The following is a 20,571-nucleotide window of genomic DNA, read 5'->3' on the forward strand; positions in this document are numbered from 1 at the left end:
AAGAGCACATACCCTCTGAGCGGTAAAAGTGCAAATATTACAGACTCCCAACTGTTAAGGGCTATGATTTAACTTTTCCTTGTTTTTTCTGTTTTTTTCTTTCTCCTCCAAGCTATCCCATTCGGCAAAATCCCCATTCTGGAAGTAGACGGAGTTACCATACATCAGAGCCTGGCAATAGCAAGATACCTTGCCAGAGAATCAGGTAACACAGATTTGACTATTTTCTTGCTCTGTTCTGCACCCACCTTCAATGCTCAGCAAAAATACATCTCGTTGCATCTGTAGTTTGTCTGCCAGTGCCAAGTGCTGGCCACAGAAACACAGCGTACCGTATAGGATACTATCAGAGGCGCCACTTGAAGGGCGATGGTTTAAAGAGCACTGTGGGGTGGCATGCTCGTGCTCAGCAGCCTTCCGTACCGTAATTTGGTGCCAATTTTGCTTGCTGGGTTGGGGCTGCTGTGGCAACTGTGATGAGTTCTCAGGCTACGTTCCCCACGGTTCCAAGATGAGAAAGAAGAAACAGAGCAAGGCACATCCGTTAGCATTGCTGTACAACCGGGTTTAGAGTCATTCGAATGTCGTGTAGAAAGTGAAAAAACAGACAAAAAGGAGATTGAAAGTGACAACCTGTAGTGTGAAATGCTACGATGTTCAGAGCTGAAGTCACATGGCTGAGCTCTGTGTTTGCACTGTAAGCATATACACCTAAAGGAAAACTCGGAAATAATCCCCCCTCACGTCTGATTGAGTTTCCCCTCCGCATACAATACCTGGGGTTTGGGCTGACTTCTCCAGCTGATAAACTCTACTCACCTGTCTTGGCACGACAGAAAGCGTGTACCTGTGGCTTCTCTAAGGCTCTCAGGGCAGTTTCCCCTGGAGCTAATCTTCGAGCTGCCAGGCTAACCAGAGACACAACCAGGAGGAGGAGGAGGTTTGGGAAACATTAGAGATTATCAGAGTCAGCAGACAGAGCGCTCTGAAGCAGATTTAGGCAACAATTCTGAGCTGGCAGGGAGATTAGATCAGATGGTGACATCACTTGCATCTTTAAATACTTACATGCTATGGAAGTACTCGACCTCGACCGGTTAGATAAAGTGACATAAGACTGCGTAATGCAAGTGATCAAAGAGAATAGTCAGGGCTTGCTTTAGATCAGCAAGCTGTCATTCAAAACCATCTGCAAAACTGGTCTGGTCCAAGGCGGATGTGTTTGTGGTGTGCTGAATGTTAGCAAATTAAAGAGAGGGCCTAGGAAGAGAGAACTATTCTACTTTTTTACGCTCCAAGCAAAGAGATGTAACCTGCCTTTCAAAATATCTCAGGTTTTCCAACTGAGGAAACAGGCAGAAGTGCAGAGCCTTGCTCTTCAAGGCACTAGCACAACATATTTTCAAGTACGTCTGCATATTGTATTCCTGCTAATTTACTCCATCCTTGATACAATCTACTACTTGCAAGAGAAGAGAATGACAAGCATCCGCCTGGTAATGAAAAACAATGAGAAAGCTTGCCTTCCACCCACGCTGCCTCCCTCCCTGTCTCCTATCGGGAGGCTGATCTGGAGCTCCTGCTCCTTACGGTCTGGAGTTCCGACATAGGCATTCCCCCAACGCCTTTTGCACCGGCTTGCAACAGCCACAAAGTTCTGGCAGATCCTAGTACACCCAGACCATGCTGTTCTCCTTCCGGTGTTAGTCACGCTGTCAGTTACAGCGGGAAAAAGCACATGCATGGAAGGGGAAAAAGAAATGTTTCAAATTCATAGTGAAAACTTGCTACTTCTGCTGTTAAGTCCACATATGTGTCGCTAAACCTTTAAAATCAAGAAATGCATTTTTAGGTGCCCATCACTAACAACTCTTTACAGAAGGCTCACAGAACTTGATGCCCAAAAGGAGATGCACATCCCTTCCCTTCAAAAGCACGAAGCTTCCATAAGGGAGATGACTTGGCAGAGGGAAGGCATATGGGAGCCACAGAGCTTCCAGGTGAGGCTTAAATAACAGAGAGAGAAAAAGAAGCTGAGGCTGGAGGTTCAACCTGGTTTCACCACAGAGGTGAAAGCATGAACGCAGGTCTGTGGAATGAGAGTGAGGGGAAAAAAGTAGCAGCATTGAGAAGACTGCAGGCAAGCCAAAGGACAAGAAGGGAGGAAAGCAGATCTGTAAATAAGAGAAAGTTTGGCTAAGGTGTCCGATTAACATGAAGTAATCAAAAGCAAGCAGAATGTCACAAGAAGGTTCAAAATGGGGCAGGACAGAGAGCAGACATTCACAGAAGCACTTTTGGAGGTTGTCTTGCGATATGAAAAGACCACAAGATGGAGAAGGGCATTGAAAGCTGGGATAGGGGAAAGATTAATAGAAAGAGATTAGTGCTGACCCTCACTGAATATCCTGGGGTGGTGGAAAGCAGAGAGAAGGGTAAAGAAGCAGTAGTCAGGCCATGGGCTCGGGTGATGGAAAGAACAACTCACTACGTCGGATGGCTCTATGAGGCTGGACGGCGAAAAAAAAGCAGAAGTAGATGAGATTGCATCTGGATGTAAAGGGTCAAATGCACATTGTTAGTATCAAAAAAGCCCTGCAGAGCACGTATGTTTATGGCAGCATGCACAGAGTTTACCTTCGGGGCATCAAAAATCCCTGCTGATGCTGCCTCTAACCTCCCTTTGTATGCTCACTTCCCACAGGTCTGGCAGGTCAGACACCTGTGGAACAGGCGCTAGCTGATGCCATTGTGGACACCATAGATGATTTCATGACGCTGTTCCCTTGGGCAGAGAAAAACCAGGACGTGAGAGTAAGACAATCACTAATTTAAACAAAGATAGCACATAAGCCATGTCTCTGTACTTGAGCATCTCTCCTCTGGAGAAACTGCCGTGTGCCAACCCCTGGGTCCATCATCTCACCTCAGCAAAGCTGAGTTGGAGGAGCTCTGTGCTTCTTCCTCCAGACTGATCCAGCCAAGGCCTTCTGCTCCCTCCCACCTCTTCCCTCACCAGATTCTTTTCACCCTCGGTGGAAGCAATGATGAGGCCATCATGAGCCGCCCCTCGCTGGTTGACCTTGAATCAAGGATGCCATATGTGCATACATCAAACTGCTCTTCAAAGGGGAAAGTCAGGACACTTCCACCCCAGCTGGCCCTGTGCAATACCTGTATCTTGTTGCAAACAGAATAAGCGCAAATCTTTCTCTTTTTGCTTACTGAACAGGATTAACAGATCCCTCCCACCTTCCTCTTGCTCTTCTGCATCTTGATTTCTGCTTGGCTTTTTATAAGTATCAATCTTCAATAACTTCAGCTGCCAGGGACAAATGCTTTTCTATTACCAGGGCAGTGTAGGACAGCAGGCACTGCTAGAGAGAGGAGGTAGCACATCCTTCACCGTCACTGCGCCCGTGCTCTTCAGATCCCTGTGGCTCCACCTCGGTCCTCTGCAGTGCTTCTGCAAATACTGATGCCAGGCTAACACGCTGCCATGGCTACTTTAACACACAGTCACGGGCAAGTCCTACAGCATTTGGGGTTTTCTGTGGGGTTCTTTTTTTTTTTTTTTTTTTTTTTTTTTTGCATCAGTCCAGCCCCTCTCCCCAGAGCCCCAAATGCAAGCACGCAGATCAGCTGCTGGGGAAGAGGGTGACAGAGGAGTTAGCTCCGGAGTTACAGTGGCTCCACGCAGCTCTGACGCAAGCAGATGACCTTCTAGGAAAGTGGGAGTGTAATAGGTCTCACCATTAACGACCAGCGCAGCCCCCTTGCATTTATTAAAAGGTAACATTTCAGGTAGACTCGGGTATCTTATTATAGAAACTACAGAGTACAAAATGTTGACCAAACCCAATAATAAATAATGAAACGATATGAAAGTGCTCTGAAATCTTGCAGGGAAAACTCTCTATTTGGAGGATTTGGTATTCAAAAATATGAATTACTTAATCTCCTAGTGATTTCCTAAAGTTTCATCGTTTGGGGAGGGGAGGTTGACTCATTATTTTTAATCATTTGGGAACAGCCACATGACTGCTAAGACGTTAGTGCAGAAGAGCACTACTGCCACAGTCCCCCTACTCCTTCACAGGGAAACTCCCACAGTAACGCCTGCGTGTGTCCCAGCTCATACTCAAGCATTTCTCCAAACTAAGGACCCAGATCATGTCACCAGTGATTAATTTGAAAGGAAAATGAGTTCACAGGCAACCCTTACATGCCTGTACGCACGTATGCATGCAAAGGACTGTTTGGAAGCCAAGAAAGATCAAGAAACTTACTTTCTGGGAATCTCGTTAATTTTTCTCACTCTTGCCTCGTCTTCCTCTCTCCTCCCGGGTCCACTGCCACCACCTTGTGGTAGAAAAGGCATCTCATGGTCTCACAGGGCCGGATTTAAGTAATTTACACATGGTAAAGCCTGAAAGCTTCCCCAGGCCTGACGAGTGATTACAGGAACAGGCATCCCTCAGAGAGAGATGAAAGGATGTGTTACGCTACCTAGCCAGCAGCTAAGAGAAAACCAAGCAAGGTAAAGGGAGCAGAGGTGGAAAGCTGTCCGTGGAAGCTCCCTCCATGCCAGGCACAGACTCTCCCCCTTCACCCTACCTCCTCCCCTCCCCCCCCCAAAAAAATAGCTGGCATTGTAACAGCTTTGTCATGTGTTGCTGGAGAGCTCCAGGGTTGAGAAAAGTAGGTGCTGCCACTCCAGAAGGTGGATCCTGGTCATGTCCCCACCAGCTTCACAGGTTGACTGTGGACTTCTGTAGTTGGTGGAGGTCATTACCGTCATGATCACTCAATAGCATGGGCTTTTTTTTTTGCAGGGGAGGGCACTTACCTAAAAAAAGGCGATGCTATGGCACAAGATACATACATGAAATTTCTGGACTGCAGACTTGCAGTCACAACATCCAGTTATTAACCTATCGACAGACAGCAGAAAATTATGTCTAATCTTCTAATGTGTCTGCAGAAATACGGGTTTTATTTCAGCCTGCATTTTTGGGCACCATTTAGGCTGCTGCCTCTTCTACATTTTTTTTTTTCATTAACCTGAATTTCAAAGCTGTTGAAATAATTCCATTCCTGTGTGGCAGTGCTTATTTGACCAAGCCTATGTTCCTCCAAAATTAGGCCAAGCACATTAACTGCACACACCATGTCACATGGGTCAGACGAGATGATCACAGCAGCCTGCAATCTCAGTTCCTTCCATCCAGGTGAGAAGAGAAAACCAAAACCAGCTTCCCTCTCCAAAGGAAACAGCTAACCATTTAAAAGCAGCCTTAAAACTTTCTGCTGTGGGGAACAGCTAGCAGAGAACCACCATCATACACAACCTCATCTTTCATCCAGTAACGTACAAATACTGAGGCGCATACCCTTCAATGCAGGCTTTAGCCTTCAAAAACGTATTCTAACCACCTCAAATGTCATTGCTGCGGGGACAAAAAAAAAAAAGCAGAATAACCTGCTAACGTAAAAGTTCAAAGATGAATCCGGCAAATGCTCAAACCCCACATCTCACACAAGAAGGGCCGGTAAGGAAAGACAACCGACCAGCGTCTGACTGACAGCACAGAAAGACTGAGCTGAAGGGATTCTGGAAATTTGAGACCCCATAGCTAGAAAACATAACATCCAAAGGAGTCCCCCCAAAATAACCGTAAGACATTGGGAACATATTTTATAGATGGATTCTTCTCAACATGTGGCAGGGCTCCCATCTTGCCATGGCTGGGTGGCCATTAGCCCAGACAACCGAGCAGCACTGCCCCACACACCCTGTCTCAGCCCCCAGGAGCTCAGGTCTTTGTTAAGGCAGCAGCTGGCTTAAATCATGGCTCACGACACTGCCAAAGCCATGCTTTGGGCACCTAACCCGCTTCATGGGTCATCACCTCAGCTTTCCTAAATTCTGTAGTGCCCCTTTGCACATATCCAAATGAGTTACCTCGGCACTTCTTTTCTTGTCTTAAGCAATTGCTGTTTGCTGTATTAACCCTGACTTGGATGTTAACACATTGCTTCTACCAAAGAGAACTCTGAGTACTCTGAAGTTTGGGTCAGACCAAATGATATCACTGTCACCTTTTTCAGATTTCACCTTTCTTTTTCACAAGTAATAAACGCCCCAAATTCAATTTTGCTGACTGCTGTGCTTTACGCATTGGTGCGCATCTTTGTGTTTCGTTCTTCCCCAGAAACAAGCATTTGATGATATCCTCACCAACAAAGCACCCGAGTTACTGAAAGATTTGGATACTTTCCTAGGGGATAACAACTGGCTGGTAGGGAAGTCTGTAAGTATAATTTTTGTTTCTCCCATTCCGACCAGGTTGCCAGAAAAATAAAATCATTGACTATTGTTCATCGAATCATAGAATGTCTTGGGTTAGAAAAGACCCCTAGAGGTCATCTAGCCCAACCCCCCTGCAGTGAGCAGGAACACCATTAACCAGATCAGGTTGCTCACAGCCCCGTCCAACCTGGCCTTGAATGCTTCCAGGGATGGGGCCTCCACTACCTCCCTGGGCAACCCATTCCAGTGTTTCACCACCCTCATTGTAAAGAATTTCTTCCTTATATCTAGTCTAAACCTACCCTGGTTTAGTTTAAAACCAGTACCCCTTGTCCTGCCACAGCTGGCCCTACTAAAAAGATTGTCCCCATCTTTCCTATAGGCCCCCTTTAGGTACTGAAAGGACGCAATCAGGTCTCCCCGCAGCCTTCTCTTCTCCAGGCTGAACAAGCCCAACTCCCTCAGCCTGTCCTCATAGGAGAGGAGCTCCAGCCCTCGGATCGTTTTAGTAGCCCTCCTCTGGACCAGCTCCAGCTGTCCCATGTCCTTCTTGTGCTGAGGGCTCCAGAGCTGGATGCGGTACTCCAACTAATTGTTGAATTACTGGATTTCATGCCACACCATGAAACAACTCTCCTCGCTCTTGTAACACTTCGTTCTTACCAAGACACAATTGGTTACTCAATTGCAACGTGAAAATTGTTTCCCATACTATTAGAAAAGTGAGGCAAACAGGACTAGGATCTGCATTCTCTAAACCAGTTTAGAAGTAAGTTGACACAAAACATTATGAATGCCTTTGTACTAGATAATACATATGGGAGTTGTTTAGATCTCTGCTTATAATCGTTGATCAATTTATAGGACAATATGAAAAACACCTCTATGAAAATGTAATCCCCCTTTTTACCCCAAACTGCTAGGAAACTAATTAAAACACTTTTCTTCAGAATGCAAATAATATTTGTAGCAAGGGCTTTATTTTAACCAATTTTTACTTAATTAGTCCTTGCATCACAAACCAAATACTAGCTTTGTTATTACAGGCTTTAAAAAAGAACACACACACAAACCAGATCAATTCAGGTTTCATTTCTGCAGTTTGCTGAGAATATTAGTAGTCCTAGCTTTTGAGATGACCAACTAAAATTTACTGCTTTCTCACCCACTTCCATCAGGTAACATGGGCTGATTTCTACTGGGATGTGTGCAGTACGACACTTCTGTCCTGTAAACCCGACCTGGCAGACAACTACCCCAGGCTTCTGGCTCTCAGAGACAGAGTGCAAGCACTTCCAGCTATTGCAGCCTGGATCCAGAAAAGACCGAAGACAATAATGTAGATCAGCTGTTCAGACTGGAAAAAAATGAATGCATGTTTAGTTTTCAACGTGACAAGCAACCTAAGTTATTAATTTTAGAATAATTTAAATTAATTTCATACAGGTATGCTATACCAAATCAAAGTCTACCACTTGTATCCATTTATAGGAGAGAATCTAAAAAGCTGATTTAGTAGAGTAAAGCCTGAGGGAGAGGTGTGGTTTCAATCACATTCCCCCCACTACTAACTAATAAAGCACTTGATCAACCCCATTAGTTTTCTGTGGGCTCTCAAAGGGAGAAGAGATGAATAAACCTTCCTGGAGAGATGCAATCTCAACAATACTTTGTTTACTGTAGACTTTTCATCTCGAGGAAAGCAGGCTAATTAAAAGAGAGAATACATGTGTGGAAGGATTAAGGACACTAAGCAAAAGAGAAAAGGAAAAAAAAACCGACCCACTTAGTCAACAAACTTCAAGCTTCTCAAGCACTTTCTTTAGCCTCTTGAAGTTTATGCTTTGCCACTGAAAGAAAAAAACCACACCACCAAAAAACCCCCAAACAATCCAAAAAGCAGCTGCCCAGCTGAGCTGGTGCCCGCACCAGCGCCAGGTCTCCATAAGCACACCAGCTGCAAAAACATTCAGCAGCTCAGTATCAATTCCAGCCAGGAGACACAGACTGGGGTGGGGTGGGGGTGGCAGGGGTGGAAACGAGGTTTAGAACAAAGGAACGAACGAACAGATTGTTCTTCCAGCACTGGGGGAAACAGGTGGGTGGAAATCCTGGCAACATGGATGGTTGTAGATGCAATCAGTTTACACAAACTCAAGGGGAGACAAGTGCTTGCAAGAGGACTCCACTGTGTGGTGTAAGCAGATAAACCACAACCAACTTGGGCAATCCTCTGGGCTGAAAACGGCCACTGTTGGGAAAGTATTTCCCTTCACACTTGCTTTTCCCTCTCACCGTAAGTATTATTGCACTGAATCATATGAATGACACCAACCAACCAGCACCAGTTCAGAGACAAACCAGGTACAGGCAGAACTGAAAGCAAGGTCCAGCTTTTGCTCATTCCAATATGCTATCTCCACTACCTGCTTTGCAATTCCTTGCACGCTTTGTTCTAGCTCTTTACAGACTTTTCTCTTCTTCAGCTCCCACTGTCCTCTCCACAAGCCACAGACTTCAGATAGTTGTATTTTTTTCCCCAGTTCATCTTTCCTAACCGGAAACACAAAATCACAGAACGGTTGAGGCTGAAGCGACCCCTGCTGAGGTTGGCTGAGGTTAAAGGTCCAACCCTCTGCTCAAGCAGGGACACCTAGAACCAGCTGCCCAGATTGTGTCCAGACAGCTTTTGAGTATCTCCCAGGATGGTGACTCTACAATCGCTTAAGATCCCCAATGAAAGAGGGTAGAAACAGTGACAATAAACAGGAAGAAAAGGCAGAAACACATACAAGCTTCATGGCACTTAAAGACAGGTATTGACTCCAGGGGTCCAGGGATTGTTTAAGGAGTAACCACGCTCAGGCAGACCGCATTAACTGATTACATACACAAACCAAATCACACCAACCACCCTGTAGGGCAGGCATTTGGTTTCATTTCACAATGGAAGCAAGGGGGTGAGAACATGCAAATACAATGGGACAAGAGTTGGGCTGGGATTGTGCTCAACAGAAACAGACAACCTAATTAACTGCAGCACTGAACACGTGTGGTTGTCTGTTAAATCCCACTATTTAGTCCAACAAAACAGGCGGAATTAAAGAAGCACGGTAGACAAAACTGGTTCTTACCCTTCTCCCTTCCCATATAATGAAGTATTTCTTCACCCTATTTCAGCTGTGCCTTTTCGAACATGCAGCACAGCCACAGAAGATTTCTAATAAAAGCCAAGTGAGGTTTAGTTCCAACTTTGAAAACATTTTAAAAGCTTTTATTTTACATCCATTTTGTACTTGCAGAGATCACACACAGTTGGGGAAAAAATACCCACAGCCATAACCAAACAGAAACCCAGATGTCCCCCTCGCAGGTCACCTCACTGCCTAATCGCTAGCAGTATCTGAAGACAGGCTGGAACACTGCGCAACCATGGACTCCAGCTCCTCTTCCCTACTCTTCATATGAAGCTGTTTAAGTTCCTTCAAAAGATGCAACATGGGTCTTCTGACTGTGATAACCACATATAGAAAAGCAGTACCTAACGATCAACCCCATACTGCAAACCAGAGTGAATTCTAGGACTCGGTCCTTTCAGAGATTCAGCCTGGCACAGATTTGCTGAGCTCTGCACAGAGCGTACAGCAGCTGAGGCTTTAACCGAGGGCAGGGACAATCAGGACTTCCCCATACTTTGCCTTCCCCCAGCTTCTAAAAAAGCAGCAGTCTGAATGTTAACTAGTCTGAGTTCAAAAGACCAAATTTCTGTCTTTTCCTCTGCCCAGGGAAATGAACATCCTCCTCTCCTACCCCCTCAAATCACATCCTTGCCAGCAGATTATAAACTTCACGCCTCATTGCTGATGCCACTGAAGCTCTTAATTTCCTTGAGATTAATTCAAAATTGACTGAAACTTCGAGAACAAGACATAAGCTTTGTGTTTAAAGCACTTCATCGTCAGAGCACAGACCTGGTACCTACACCAAGGACTGACAAAAAAATTGCAAGCTGGGTGGAAAGTTCCATTTGGCAGGAATTCTGGTTTTAACAGTAATATCCTACCACAACTGTGATTAGCATATAATGAAACATTAGTAATTAACTACTGCTGGATAAAACTAAGTCAGTTCAAATGGAACATTTCAGCTGGTTTGAAAGCTTTCTATTTGATTTATAACATGAAAGTTACCTCACTTCCTCCCCCCCCCCCAATAACAACAAAATGAAAACATTTTGTTAATCTATGGAATTTTATTTGAACAAGTCGATACAAAACCAGTACAGTACATCAAATGAACCAAAACAAGCAGAAACAGACGCGAGCATTGTCAAATAAGGCACATATAAAAAAAATCTACACGCGTAATCCAGTGAAACAGACAGTTTATATATATATTTGGAGGTAGAAATAATTACAAAAATACTGACAAATCTTAAGCAGTAGCAGACTTGTTAAAACAATTACTACTTAGGTCCCCGTTTTGAAAAGTGATCTGTAAAATAATGTTTATTCATCATCGGATGTTGGCACATTTGGGCCAGTTATGTTTTTAAGCATCAAAAGAATGCTATCGGTGTTAAAAATTTTCAATACCATGAGGAATACAATAAAGAAACTACAAAAAGTTATAAATGTTCATAAAACTCATGGTCATCAGTAACGTAAGAGTCCTTGGGGTACAACATCACCTTTCTTCCTTGAATTCCACAACATATTTACATTTCAGAGACCTAACGAAGCTTTTAATAGCGTGGCTATATCTGCTGGAATGGTTCCTTCTTCTCCTGAGGAAAAAAACAGGCGTTAGTACAGCTCAAAATATTTCACATGAACAGACAAAGGTCTAGATCCCTCAAACTGGACAAAACCCTCTACTTGTAGGAGTCTGTCCCTGATTTGTGGGTCAGACTCAGAGGGCGCTTCCTGTCAAACCACACAATAATCAGCACAAATACATCTTTCTAGTTTATTTAATGTGGGGGAGGGAGGGAGGGAAGGCTTGTCTGCATCAAGAACCTCAATTTTCCAGAATAATATATTGCAGCAACCTTAATTCACTTAAGTGGACATCATTATGTGCAAGAGACTTACCTGAATCTGCTGCAGTCATATCTTGTTCTAACTTCAATTTCTGCTGGCTGATTTTGAGCATGGATTCTTCAATAGTTCCCTTACTGATTAGCTTTATGACTTTTACTTCTCTGAAAACCACAAAATAGGAAAAATCCATTTTTATAGTTTCTTTGGATTAGTGCAAAAGGGAAGGATGCTATGCCTTTGGCTCAGCTGGCATCGGTTTAAAACAAGAAGAAGGAAATGAACAAAAGGGCAATACAAAGAGTTTCCAGTTTTTCTGTCTGGACCAACTGTGCTCTGTACTGCCAGAAAACTTGTTTTTTCCTGCACTCCCAAGCCACCGCAAAGTCTGGACGATCACAACAATCTCCGTTGACAGAAACAACTCAACTTCCTCCTCATCCCATGCTACACTTGAAATACCAGTTACTAAACATATTCTATGGCTCACAGTAGCTTATTCTGATGAAGGAATCTCAAGACAGTCCATGGTTTCACTCTTTTCGATAGGGTGGCACTGTAGAGCTTAAAAGTCTCCTAAAGAGAGCAAGCAACTTTGCCAAACAGTCCCAAAGACTTCAGGTCTGCCTTGAAATTTGAGAATGATAGAGAATTTGAGAGTTATAGAGAAAATAAGGTTTGTACTGACAGAAACACGCACTAAGACAATTACAATTACCTAGCTCCCACACAACCCAGAGCTGGTTTATGCAAGTCTTGGCCTCAAATGGAATTTTTAATCATAAAATATTGTCCTTTTAGCCTCCTTTGAGAGTTTACCTCCAAGAAAAGCCAAGCATTATAATCAAAAACTCTTACCTTGTCTGACCTACTCTATGGCATCGGTCTTCTGCTTGCTTATCATTATATGGGTTGCAATCAATGTCATGAAGAATAACAACATTTGCTGAGGTCAGATTAATTCCCAAGCCACCAGCTTTGGTTGACAGAAGGAATACAAATATACCCATATCTGTATTGAACTGATCTATTAGATGTATCCTGCAGAATGTAAGAGAACATGCATCAGGTCTTGGAGAAAACACCACACTGGCTCCTGAGCTGAATACAGAGGTTAGAATGATGATCTTCTGAAAGGGAGGACAGTGGCATTGCAAAGCAGCTCAGAAATACAGATGTTATACAGAAGGAAAAAGGGTATCAACAGTCCTCAGCAGTGACCATAGAAGCTTACTTAGAGTGACAGATCGATAGCAAAGAATGAAAAGAGGCTTGGAAAAGATTTTGGATGATCACAGAATACAAAAAGCAAGTTGGAAGATGAGGGAAGACTGAAGTACAGGAAATCAATTTGGGGCAGGGAGGGTAGGGAAGAATTTAGCTTCATGGATGTCTTCTGTACTAATTGCATATAGAAGGGAAGTAACATATTTCAGCTGTAAGTGGGAAGTAATACCACAGCAAGAATGACAGTTTTTTTGAAACAAAGGAAAGAGCATCTAAAAAAAATTAAAAAAATAAATCATGAGATAGGGAACAGCAGAAAACCAGCACAGCTCAAATACAAGAACAGCACTGCAACATTTTCAGCTGTGAAGGCCAGAGCAAATGGTTTGTCCTAAAGAAACAGAGCGGCTTATCTGCCTGTTGTAACAGATATAATATACTTCCAAGGAACATCTATAGGTGAGCTTTCGTTACGGCATGCCAACACACAAGCAAATCAAAACACACCATGAACTGCTGAAGACACAAGTTTTCCATTTTGATGGCTAAGACTGTAACCTCTAAACATCTAAAACTCACCTCTCAGCCTCATCCTTACTAAGGCAATCTGAAATCCAACATTAAACCCTTTCTATAGTCAATGCCCAGTGACCACAGAATTCTATATGTTGGAAAACAGAGATAAGGGTTTTAAGTCACTTCCCCCCCTCCACGCACACATCCATTTTTTCTCTCTCATCTTCAGCAAAAAAAGTCACATACCTATCAGAAATCTGTGTTTTTCCATCCAACCTAATGTACCTATGTTGCCAATGTTTTAGAAAAACTTCCAAGATATCCAGCATCATAGTAAACTGGCTAAACAATACAACTCTGTCACCCTGGAAACAACAAAGCAAAACAAAAGTTTTAAAACACGTCAATTATGCATAACGAACTACACAAATATTTTATTGGTGCAAATACGTGATTTTACTTTGACTGAATCTCTATTTTCCAAACTAAAAGACTAAGCTGAAATTCATCAAGTCAGGACTGACTTTCAGCGAAGTTACTGTATCCAGCATTTCTGCTGCATTAACCCACCTTTTGTCAGTGCAGTAATTTTTTAGTTACTTTGTACTTCAGTGACTGAAGCAATGTACAAATCACATGTCAAATGCCTAAGTGACAGATCTATTCCATCTATAAACATCATCATTTTGATTAAAAACTTAAATTTAAGCTATTTCCATACAATACAGAGCAGTAGCACTCTTTTGTCTGAAATAATCTAAACAGATGCACAATACATGCTTATTTGTAAAATAAGCCAGTTTGAATCTATGTCTCAAAGCAGTGACCTCCTCTTACCTTTACACTGGCTTAACACATACATGGTTATTATAATGTAATATGGTCTAATTAAATTGCCAAAGGTCAAAGCTCATAAGCTGTGAAAATGATGCCAGCCCCCTGAACACTGGGAAAGTAGTGTTAACTTGGGATAAATAATTCTGCAGCTTGGAAAAATGAGAAAGCTTATTTCAGCTGTCTTTAAAGTGATGTACATAGGCAGGACTGCACATTAAAAGCTGTAAGTATTGCTTGGCAATACTGCACGTGCACTAAATCACATTGTAATACTCCACAGAAAAGCAACTGGGTTGCATATACAGCTAGCAGATGTTAACCAGTTATTTACAGCCACCATTTAAATGGACAGGAAAAGATGTTTTAGCCATCTGTAGTACCAACCTTCTCTTTAAGGTCAGAGAGAATGCGTTCCAGTGCTCTAAACTTTCCAGAATCCAAGATCTGATCCATGTCTAACTTAAAGTCACTGACGTGAGAATATTGCTTGCAAAGCAAATGCAGCTCAAAATCTGTCATTACTGTCATATCTTCAAAGATAAGGTCAGGGTTAGCATCACAATGTGTGGGTTCCTGTTAGCAAAAATGAAGGGAAATAATGCAATACACAATCTCACCAGACAGACAAGGAAAACAAAACCACCACACAGTAACATCCAAAATTTCTGAAAGAACAAAGTAGCACAACTAGACATGGACAAATGCCAGAGCGTGGCTCGTGCAAGCAACAAAAGATGAACTCTGCAACCCCAGGTTTATAGTAGAGGATCATTACTTTGCAATTTAGCTTTTACAAGAACTTGTACTACCAAAACCTAAGTAGTACATGCTCAACCTCCATAGCAATTACCTAGTTCCCATCAAGCCCTACGACCTTTTACCCCTGTATCAGACCTCTTCCCCTGAAGACACATTCCCTAAAAGGGAGGTCCAATCCTTGGATAGATGGTAGAAGACATGGGAAGCCCAGCCCAAGATGTAGGGTGGGTAGAGGGATGTCATGCCTGGAAGAAAGAGGAAAAGAAAAGCCACATCTGGAGAGTACGATGGTATGAGTAGGAATAAAAAGGGACAAAAATCCTTCATAAACCAATGGGTCACTTCTTCCCTTCCCCCCAACCTTGACCAGCTTTATTTTAAAACACAGGTGAAGGTATTCAAAGCCAGCTGCAACTTTCTTAGAGCACCTGCTGCACATTCAGTTTTTGTTTATACTTTAGAAAGAAGCACCAATTTTCCCCAAACTCCACAGGCATTAACCCCAGCCAAATTACAAAAAAAAAAAAAATAATAAAAAATTAAAACCAAAAAATGTCCTCAACAGTTCAATACTTATGCCTTCCCTATTTAGTTCCATACAGCCTAGATTTCTTGCTACTCAGAAAATACTAGTAAACTCAAATGCCCACACAAGATTTTTTTTTTTCCCCTAAGTACTTCAGTTTTAAATTTTGTGGTGGAGGGAAGAGGTGTTAAGGGGGACCTAATGAAAAGGAGATGACTGCAGTCCCACAACTGTTCTCTCCATTCTAATACCCGATACAAAAATCGGTGTTAAACACATGCAGAGCTTGATTAGAACACTGGATAGATGCAGAGAAATAAAAAGCAGCAACAATGAATCAAGTTTCGCAAAGACACGCTTTTGACCAGAAGACTGACAATAAAAAAAAACCAAAGTCTATTTAAGTTGCATTAAAAATTCTGAGAAATTAAGGATTGCTTCTGAGTCTCATCACCTTACCTTGAGCATAAGCATGGACATCGTCCTGAGCTTGTCAGTCGTGTAATACTGACGATGTAAGAGGGGGTGATTAGCCATTTTTCTAAGTTGCATCATTACATTTCCCATGTCAGAATTTTTCTCTGTAAACAAAGAAACAAAAGTATATTCAGAAGTAGTATCCCCAAACTCCACAGGCATTAACCCCAGCCAAATTACAAAAAAAAAAAAAATAATAAAAAATTAAAACCAAAAAATGTCCTCAACAGTTCAATACTTATGCCTTCCCTATTTAGTTCCATACAGCCTAGATTTCTTGCTACTCAGAAAATACTAGTAAACTCAAATGCCCACACAAGATTTTTTTTTTCCCCTAAGTACTTCAGTTTTAAATTTTGTGGTGGAGGGAAGAGGTGTTAAGGGGGACCTAATGAAAAGGAGATGACTGCAGTCCCACAACTGTTCTCTCCATTCTAATACCCGATACAAAAATCGGTGTTAAACACATGCAGAGCTTGATTAGAACACTGGATAGATGCAGAGAAATAAAAAGCAGCAACAATGAATCAAGTTTCGCAAAGACACGCTTTTGACCAGAAGACTGACAATAAAAAAAAACCAAAGTCTATTTAAGTTGCATTAAAAATTCTGAGAAATTAAGGATTGCTTCTGAGTCTCATCACCTTACCTTGAGCATAAGCATGGACATCGTCCTGAGCTTGTCAGTCGTGTAATACTGACGATGTAAGAGGGGGTGATTAGCCATTTTTCTAAGTTGCATCATTACATTTCCCATGTCAGAATTTTTCTCTGTAAACAAAGAAACAAAAGTATATTCAGAAGTAGTACACAGATGCTTATCCAACATATCTTTATCTCTCAGGAGATCTTTACTTGTGAGAACTGAATTTGACATTTCAGCTATTACTTGAACTTAGGAAAAATTTAGAGAAGGGACATAGTCAGTTTAGAAGTATTAGACATTTCTACAAAGCAAAGGCTTTGTAGTCACATTCGATATATGTCTGGGCATCAAAAATATCCAGCAAAAGAAAACGAGACCCTCACATACCATTACTGTTAATAGTTTTCTTGAACTTGTTTAAGAGATCACAGTATAGTTGTTCCTGTTTCTCAGACATGGCACATAACTCAATGAGATCTTTTTTGGGAGGTAGTTGTTTAAGGACCTGACAAAACAAAAACACACCAGGTAGAAACTGTACTGACGTGAACAGTCAGTAATTCTGTATGATCTTACAATCCTGCTTTTAAGCTATTCATTCACCCCATCCCAATTCCTTCCATTGGCTGCAACTTCACTGAGTCAGCAGTTCGGCTTATTCAAAATTTCACACCCCCGGTCAAGTAACATGGTCTGCACACTCCAAAACTGCACGAGATAATAATACACACAATACCTGGTACCTGCTCCCCTGCTAATCAGAGATACCCGCTTCAAGCCACTGACTACTTAAGTATGCAAGGATCACTATTAAGTTTTCCCTTCCTTTTATATATGTAACTCTAAATAGAAGATTTTAAATAGCTTTTGGATTTTAGAATGAAAAAGAAACATTTTGATGATAGCAAAATAACTTAAAATTACTTTCTAGTCATACATATACACAAATACTTATACGCACATTCACTGCCTTAAGCCTTTCAGTTAAAATAAAATGTCATTACTATAAAGTCAAAAATATTTTTGTGGTTAATGTGGAGGATTTCTCACTTATTGCTTAGCAGTGCACTGAATCATCTTTTGGTGATCTCTCCCAAGTAAAATTCTGAACTGTAAATTGTTGGCAAATAATAAGCATCAAAACCCAAAGCTGCAGCAGCTCACATTTTTACTTGCAAACTCCTGAAAGATGAAAGATAGCTCAAGTTTCTTCCTCTTCCTAGATAAACAGCTAGAACTAGCACTGACAAAATTTGACCTTGAATTCTACTGTTAGTCTCAAAGATTATCAGGCTTTTTGATAATACAAAACCATTATCTTAAAGATAAAGCATTACCTCATCTTTTACTCTTCTCAAGATGAATGGTTTTATTATCTGCTTTGCATGTGCAATCCTCTCCTTTTCATATATGCTTTGTTCTTCAGCACTCTTCTAAGGAAATATTGCAAGAATTCAGTTACAATGTGAAGTTTTCAGCTGTAACAACACTATTCTAACTTGATGAAAGATCTGTCTGTTCTGGCTGGGTTTAACAGGACCATTAGCATTCTGAGATATCCCATTATGACACATTCTTACTTTAAATGGTTTATTTTGTTTCATTTCCTAGATTTTCATAAGCACATTACCTGTTTCCATATGACACCAATAAAACAGAAGTTATGCAGCAACAGCAGTGTTCTAGCAAACAAAATAAATATTGTTTTCAAGAAAAGAATATACAATACTTACTGTTTTTGAAGAGAACATCCTTCGGATTTCACTTGTGCTACTGCTGAACATATGTGGCATGACAAAATTCAAGAGAGACATCAATTCCAACAGATTATTTTGAACTGGAGTCCCTGTTAGCAGTAAGCGATTCTTTGCCTGTTTGTCCAAAGTAGAGAAAAATCAATGAGAAACATTAGTCGAACAGGTTACAAATTAATATTGGCAGAAACAACACAGCTACGGAAAACTGAGAAAATGAGCTTGGTTTAAATTATAACTACTTAAAACTTAATATCTATTTAGATCTCATGCAATAATTTCCTGGTTAAGTCAACAAAATGGTTTACAGATCTTTGGGAAACCGAGCACATATCATTTTAAGACTATTCAAGAAGCCTAATCCAGATGTAAGAAAAGCCTTCCCAGCTCTATTAGGGTGGTTCTTGTTTGTTTTGTTTGGTGTGGCTTTTTTTTTTAATTAATGTGCTAATTGTTGCTCCCATGTCATATCTTTTCTAATGTCATACAGTACTTATGCAGAAGTTTTGAATTGCAAGCACAAGCCATAGTTTAATTGCTTAAAGATCAGCTTCTTAAAAAGGTTTTGGTGAAAATATGATCTCAAAAAATAAGTCATGGTGAATGATCATTCTTGTATATTAAGTATATTATTATTGTACGAATACTACAGTGCTAAATCACAACAATCAAAGAGCTGTAATCAAATTTTTTCTTTTTCAAAATGCTGCTAACTCAAGCCGCAAGCTACAAGAAAAAATTATTTTAAAGTTAGCTTTTCTTGCACGGTCATATCAGAGTAGGGCCTTAAATACTAAATGTTCCAGTGCAAGCCATCTGAACAGCATTTTTACAAGCTTTAGTACTGTGGGATAAAACTGGAAGATTGCTTAATACTGAAACTAGACCACTACCATCACTGTAATGATGCCATAGGAAATTTATTACATTTATTTGGGAGCTTGTCTCCTTGAAAGAGTTCAGAATGCAGGATCCACTCCTAAGACCACACCAACACCTACATCCACTCGCATACTATAGTTTCTGGAACATTATCTGTATATGTACTTTCTAGTTAATACTCCATTTTCCCTCGGCCCGTAACTACAAAACCGAAAAAACAGGAGTTGCTCTCTCTAACCCAACAATAACTGAACCTCTTACATTAATTGTCATAAGGTGCTGGTAGCGTACAGAGCTCATGTTCTTGAGCATATGACCTTCATCAAAAATTGCATAGTTAAGCTTCAACCTGCGAAACAGCCCTCGATCATCTGAGCTGCTAATTGCACAGTTGTATCTGTCAGAGAAAGGTATCAGAAAAGACACATTAAATGCAAATTTAACACGGACATACTGTTATTGCAATCAAATTAAATTCTCTAAAATTGTTAAGAGCTGTGGAGAGAATACATGAGAGGCAGTAAGTAAAATAGCCTAGAAGTAACCAACCATAACACAGTTTACTACTGGCAAATAATTGCAGTTTACTTCAAGAGCCAGTGCTCTCAGTAACACTTTCCAAAAACTTGTGCAAATCTATTACAAATTAATATGTATCTATTAGCATGTATTATCTGATTGATAATATCTAAAGCATCTATTACATAGTATCTGTTACACATTAATAAAACTCTAGTTAACCATTACCTGAAAACAAAAATAAGTTCTCTTCCCATCTCACCAAACTCCAAACATTGTTTGTGGTGTTCTACCACTAGAGGTCAGTAGGAGCTAACAAAATCTCGCTTGTTATTTAATTACTGTACTTACGTAGTTACAATTACATTGAAATCGACAACTTTATTATTAATGTCCACCCTGAGATGTTTCCTATCTTCTTGGGATCCTACAAAAGGACAAAACATAAAATGAGTACAATTACCTATGTTTATATACATATAAAAATTACGACAGTACACAGAAATGCGTTCAGCAATAAATGTGTCTTTAAACTGTCTTAGAACAATGCTTCCATGAGCAATTAACCTTTTCTTAGATTAATCTGACCATGCAAGCAACTGTATTACTGGATTAATTTCTAAATTATATTCCTCACCATAGTAAAAAAGGACATTCAGTTCAGGACACCACAAATGAACTTCTCTTATCCAGTTATCTGTAAGACATCATTAAAATGAAAAACAAGTCATTTATACTTTATTATGTCTTACCTAACTTCAGACACACCTCAGCATTAAACCAAACATCTGATTCTAAAGCAAAACCATTTAAATTCTTCTGAATGTTAAGAAACTTTTTGTCTAAAGACGAGAAAACTGGTAACATTTAGGGAAATCAAACAACCCACAACTGGGCTTTAAGTAATTCTCGCTTAACCAGCTTGCACTTTAAACGTCTACAGAAACAGACCCTGCATGGTCTGTAACCACGGTGGAAAAACAATACAACGCTTAACTTTTCAGCCTGATTTCTTCCCTAGACAGTTAATTCCTCAGAAAGCAAATCACTTGATTTGTTGGTACTTGCATGCAGAA

At 41.0% G+C, this 20,571-nt stretch overlaps 2 protein-coding genes across 2 annotated transcripts in view; one reads left to right on the forward strand and one right to left on the reverse strand.

The window, feature by feature from the left end:
- HPGDS (hematopoietic prostaglandin D synthase) overlaps window positions 1–7,833 on the forward strand; it is a 29,642-nt gene extending 21,809 nt beyond the window's left edge. Inside the window, exons 3-6 of the mRNA XM_009634775.2 lie at window positions 113–205; window positions 2,705–2,814; window positions 6,216–6,314; window positions 7,492–7,833. Coding sequence (XP_009633070.1) covers window positions 113–205; window positions 2,705–2,814; window positions 6,216–6,314; window positions 7,492–7,656 — 467 coding nt within the window. The 3' untranslated portion in view covers window positions 7,657–7,833. The remainder of the gene's footprint in view (window positions 1–112; window positions 206–2,704; window positions 2,815–6,215; window positions 6,315–7,491) is intronic.
- Window positions 7,834–10,595: 2,762 nt separating this feature from the next.
- LOC104122622 (SWI/SNF-related matrix-associated actin-dependent regulator of chromatin subfamily A containing DEAD/H box 1) overlaps window positions 10,596–20,571 on the reverse strand; it is a 35,341-nt gene continuing 25,365 nt past the window's right edge. Inside the window, exons 11-22 of the mRNA XM_009634776.2 lie at window positions 20,133–20,192; window positions 19,847–19,922; window positions 19,238–19,373; window positions 18,074–18,211; window positions 17,678–17,773; window positions 16,728–16,845; window positions 16,344–16,465; window positions 14,317–14,505; window positions 13,342–13,460; window positions 12,211–12,393; window positions 11,407–11,516; window positions 10,596–11,099 (exon numbers count right to left, since the gene is read on the reverse strand). Of these exons, the coding sequence (XP_009633071.2) occupies window positions 11,038–11,099; window positions 11,407–11,516; window positions 12,211–12,393; window positions 13,342–13,460; window positions 14,317–14,505; window positions 16,344–16,465; window positions 16,728–16,845; window positions 17,678–17,773; window positions 18,074–18,211; window positions 19,238–19,373; window positions 19,847–19,922; window positions 20,133–20,192 (1,409 nt within the window). The 3' untranslated portion in view covers window positions 10,596–11,037. The remainder of the gene's footprint in view (window positions 11,100–11,406; window positions 11,517–12,210; window positions 12,394–13,341; window positions 13,461–14,316; window positions 14,506–16,343; window positions 16,466–16,727; window positions 16,846–17,677; window positions 17,774–18,073; window positions 18,212–19,237; window positions 19,374–19,846; window positions 19,923–20,132; window positions 20,193–20,571) is intronic.

The sequence above is a fragment of the Egretta garzetta genome, unplaced genomic scaffold (genome assembly GCF_000687185.1).
Source record: "Egretta garzetta isolate BGI_Z169 unplaced genomic scaffold, ASM68718v1 scaffold72, whole genome shotgun sequence".
In the NCBI taxonomy this organism is placed as follows: Eukaryota; Metazoa; Chordata; class Aves; order Pelecaniformes; family Ardeidae; genus Egretta; species Egretta garzetta.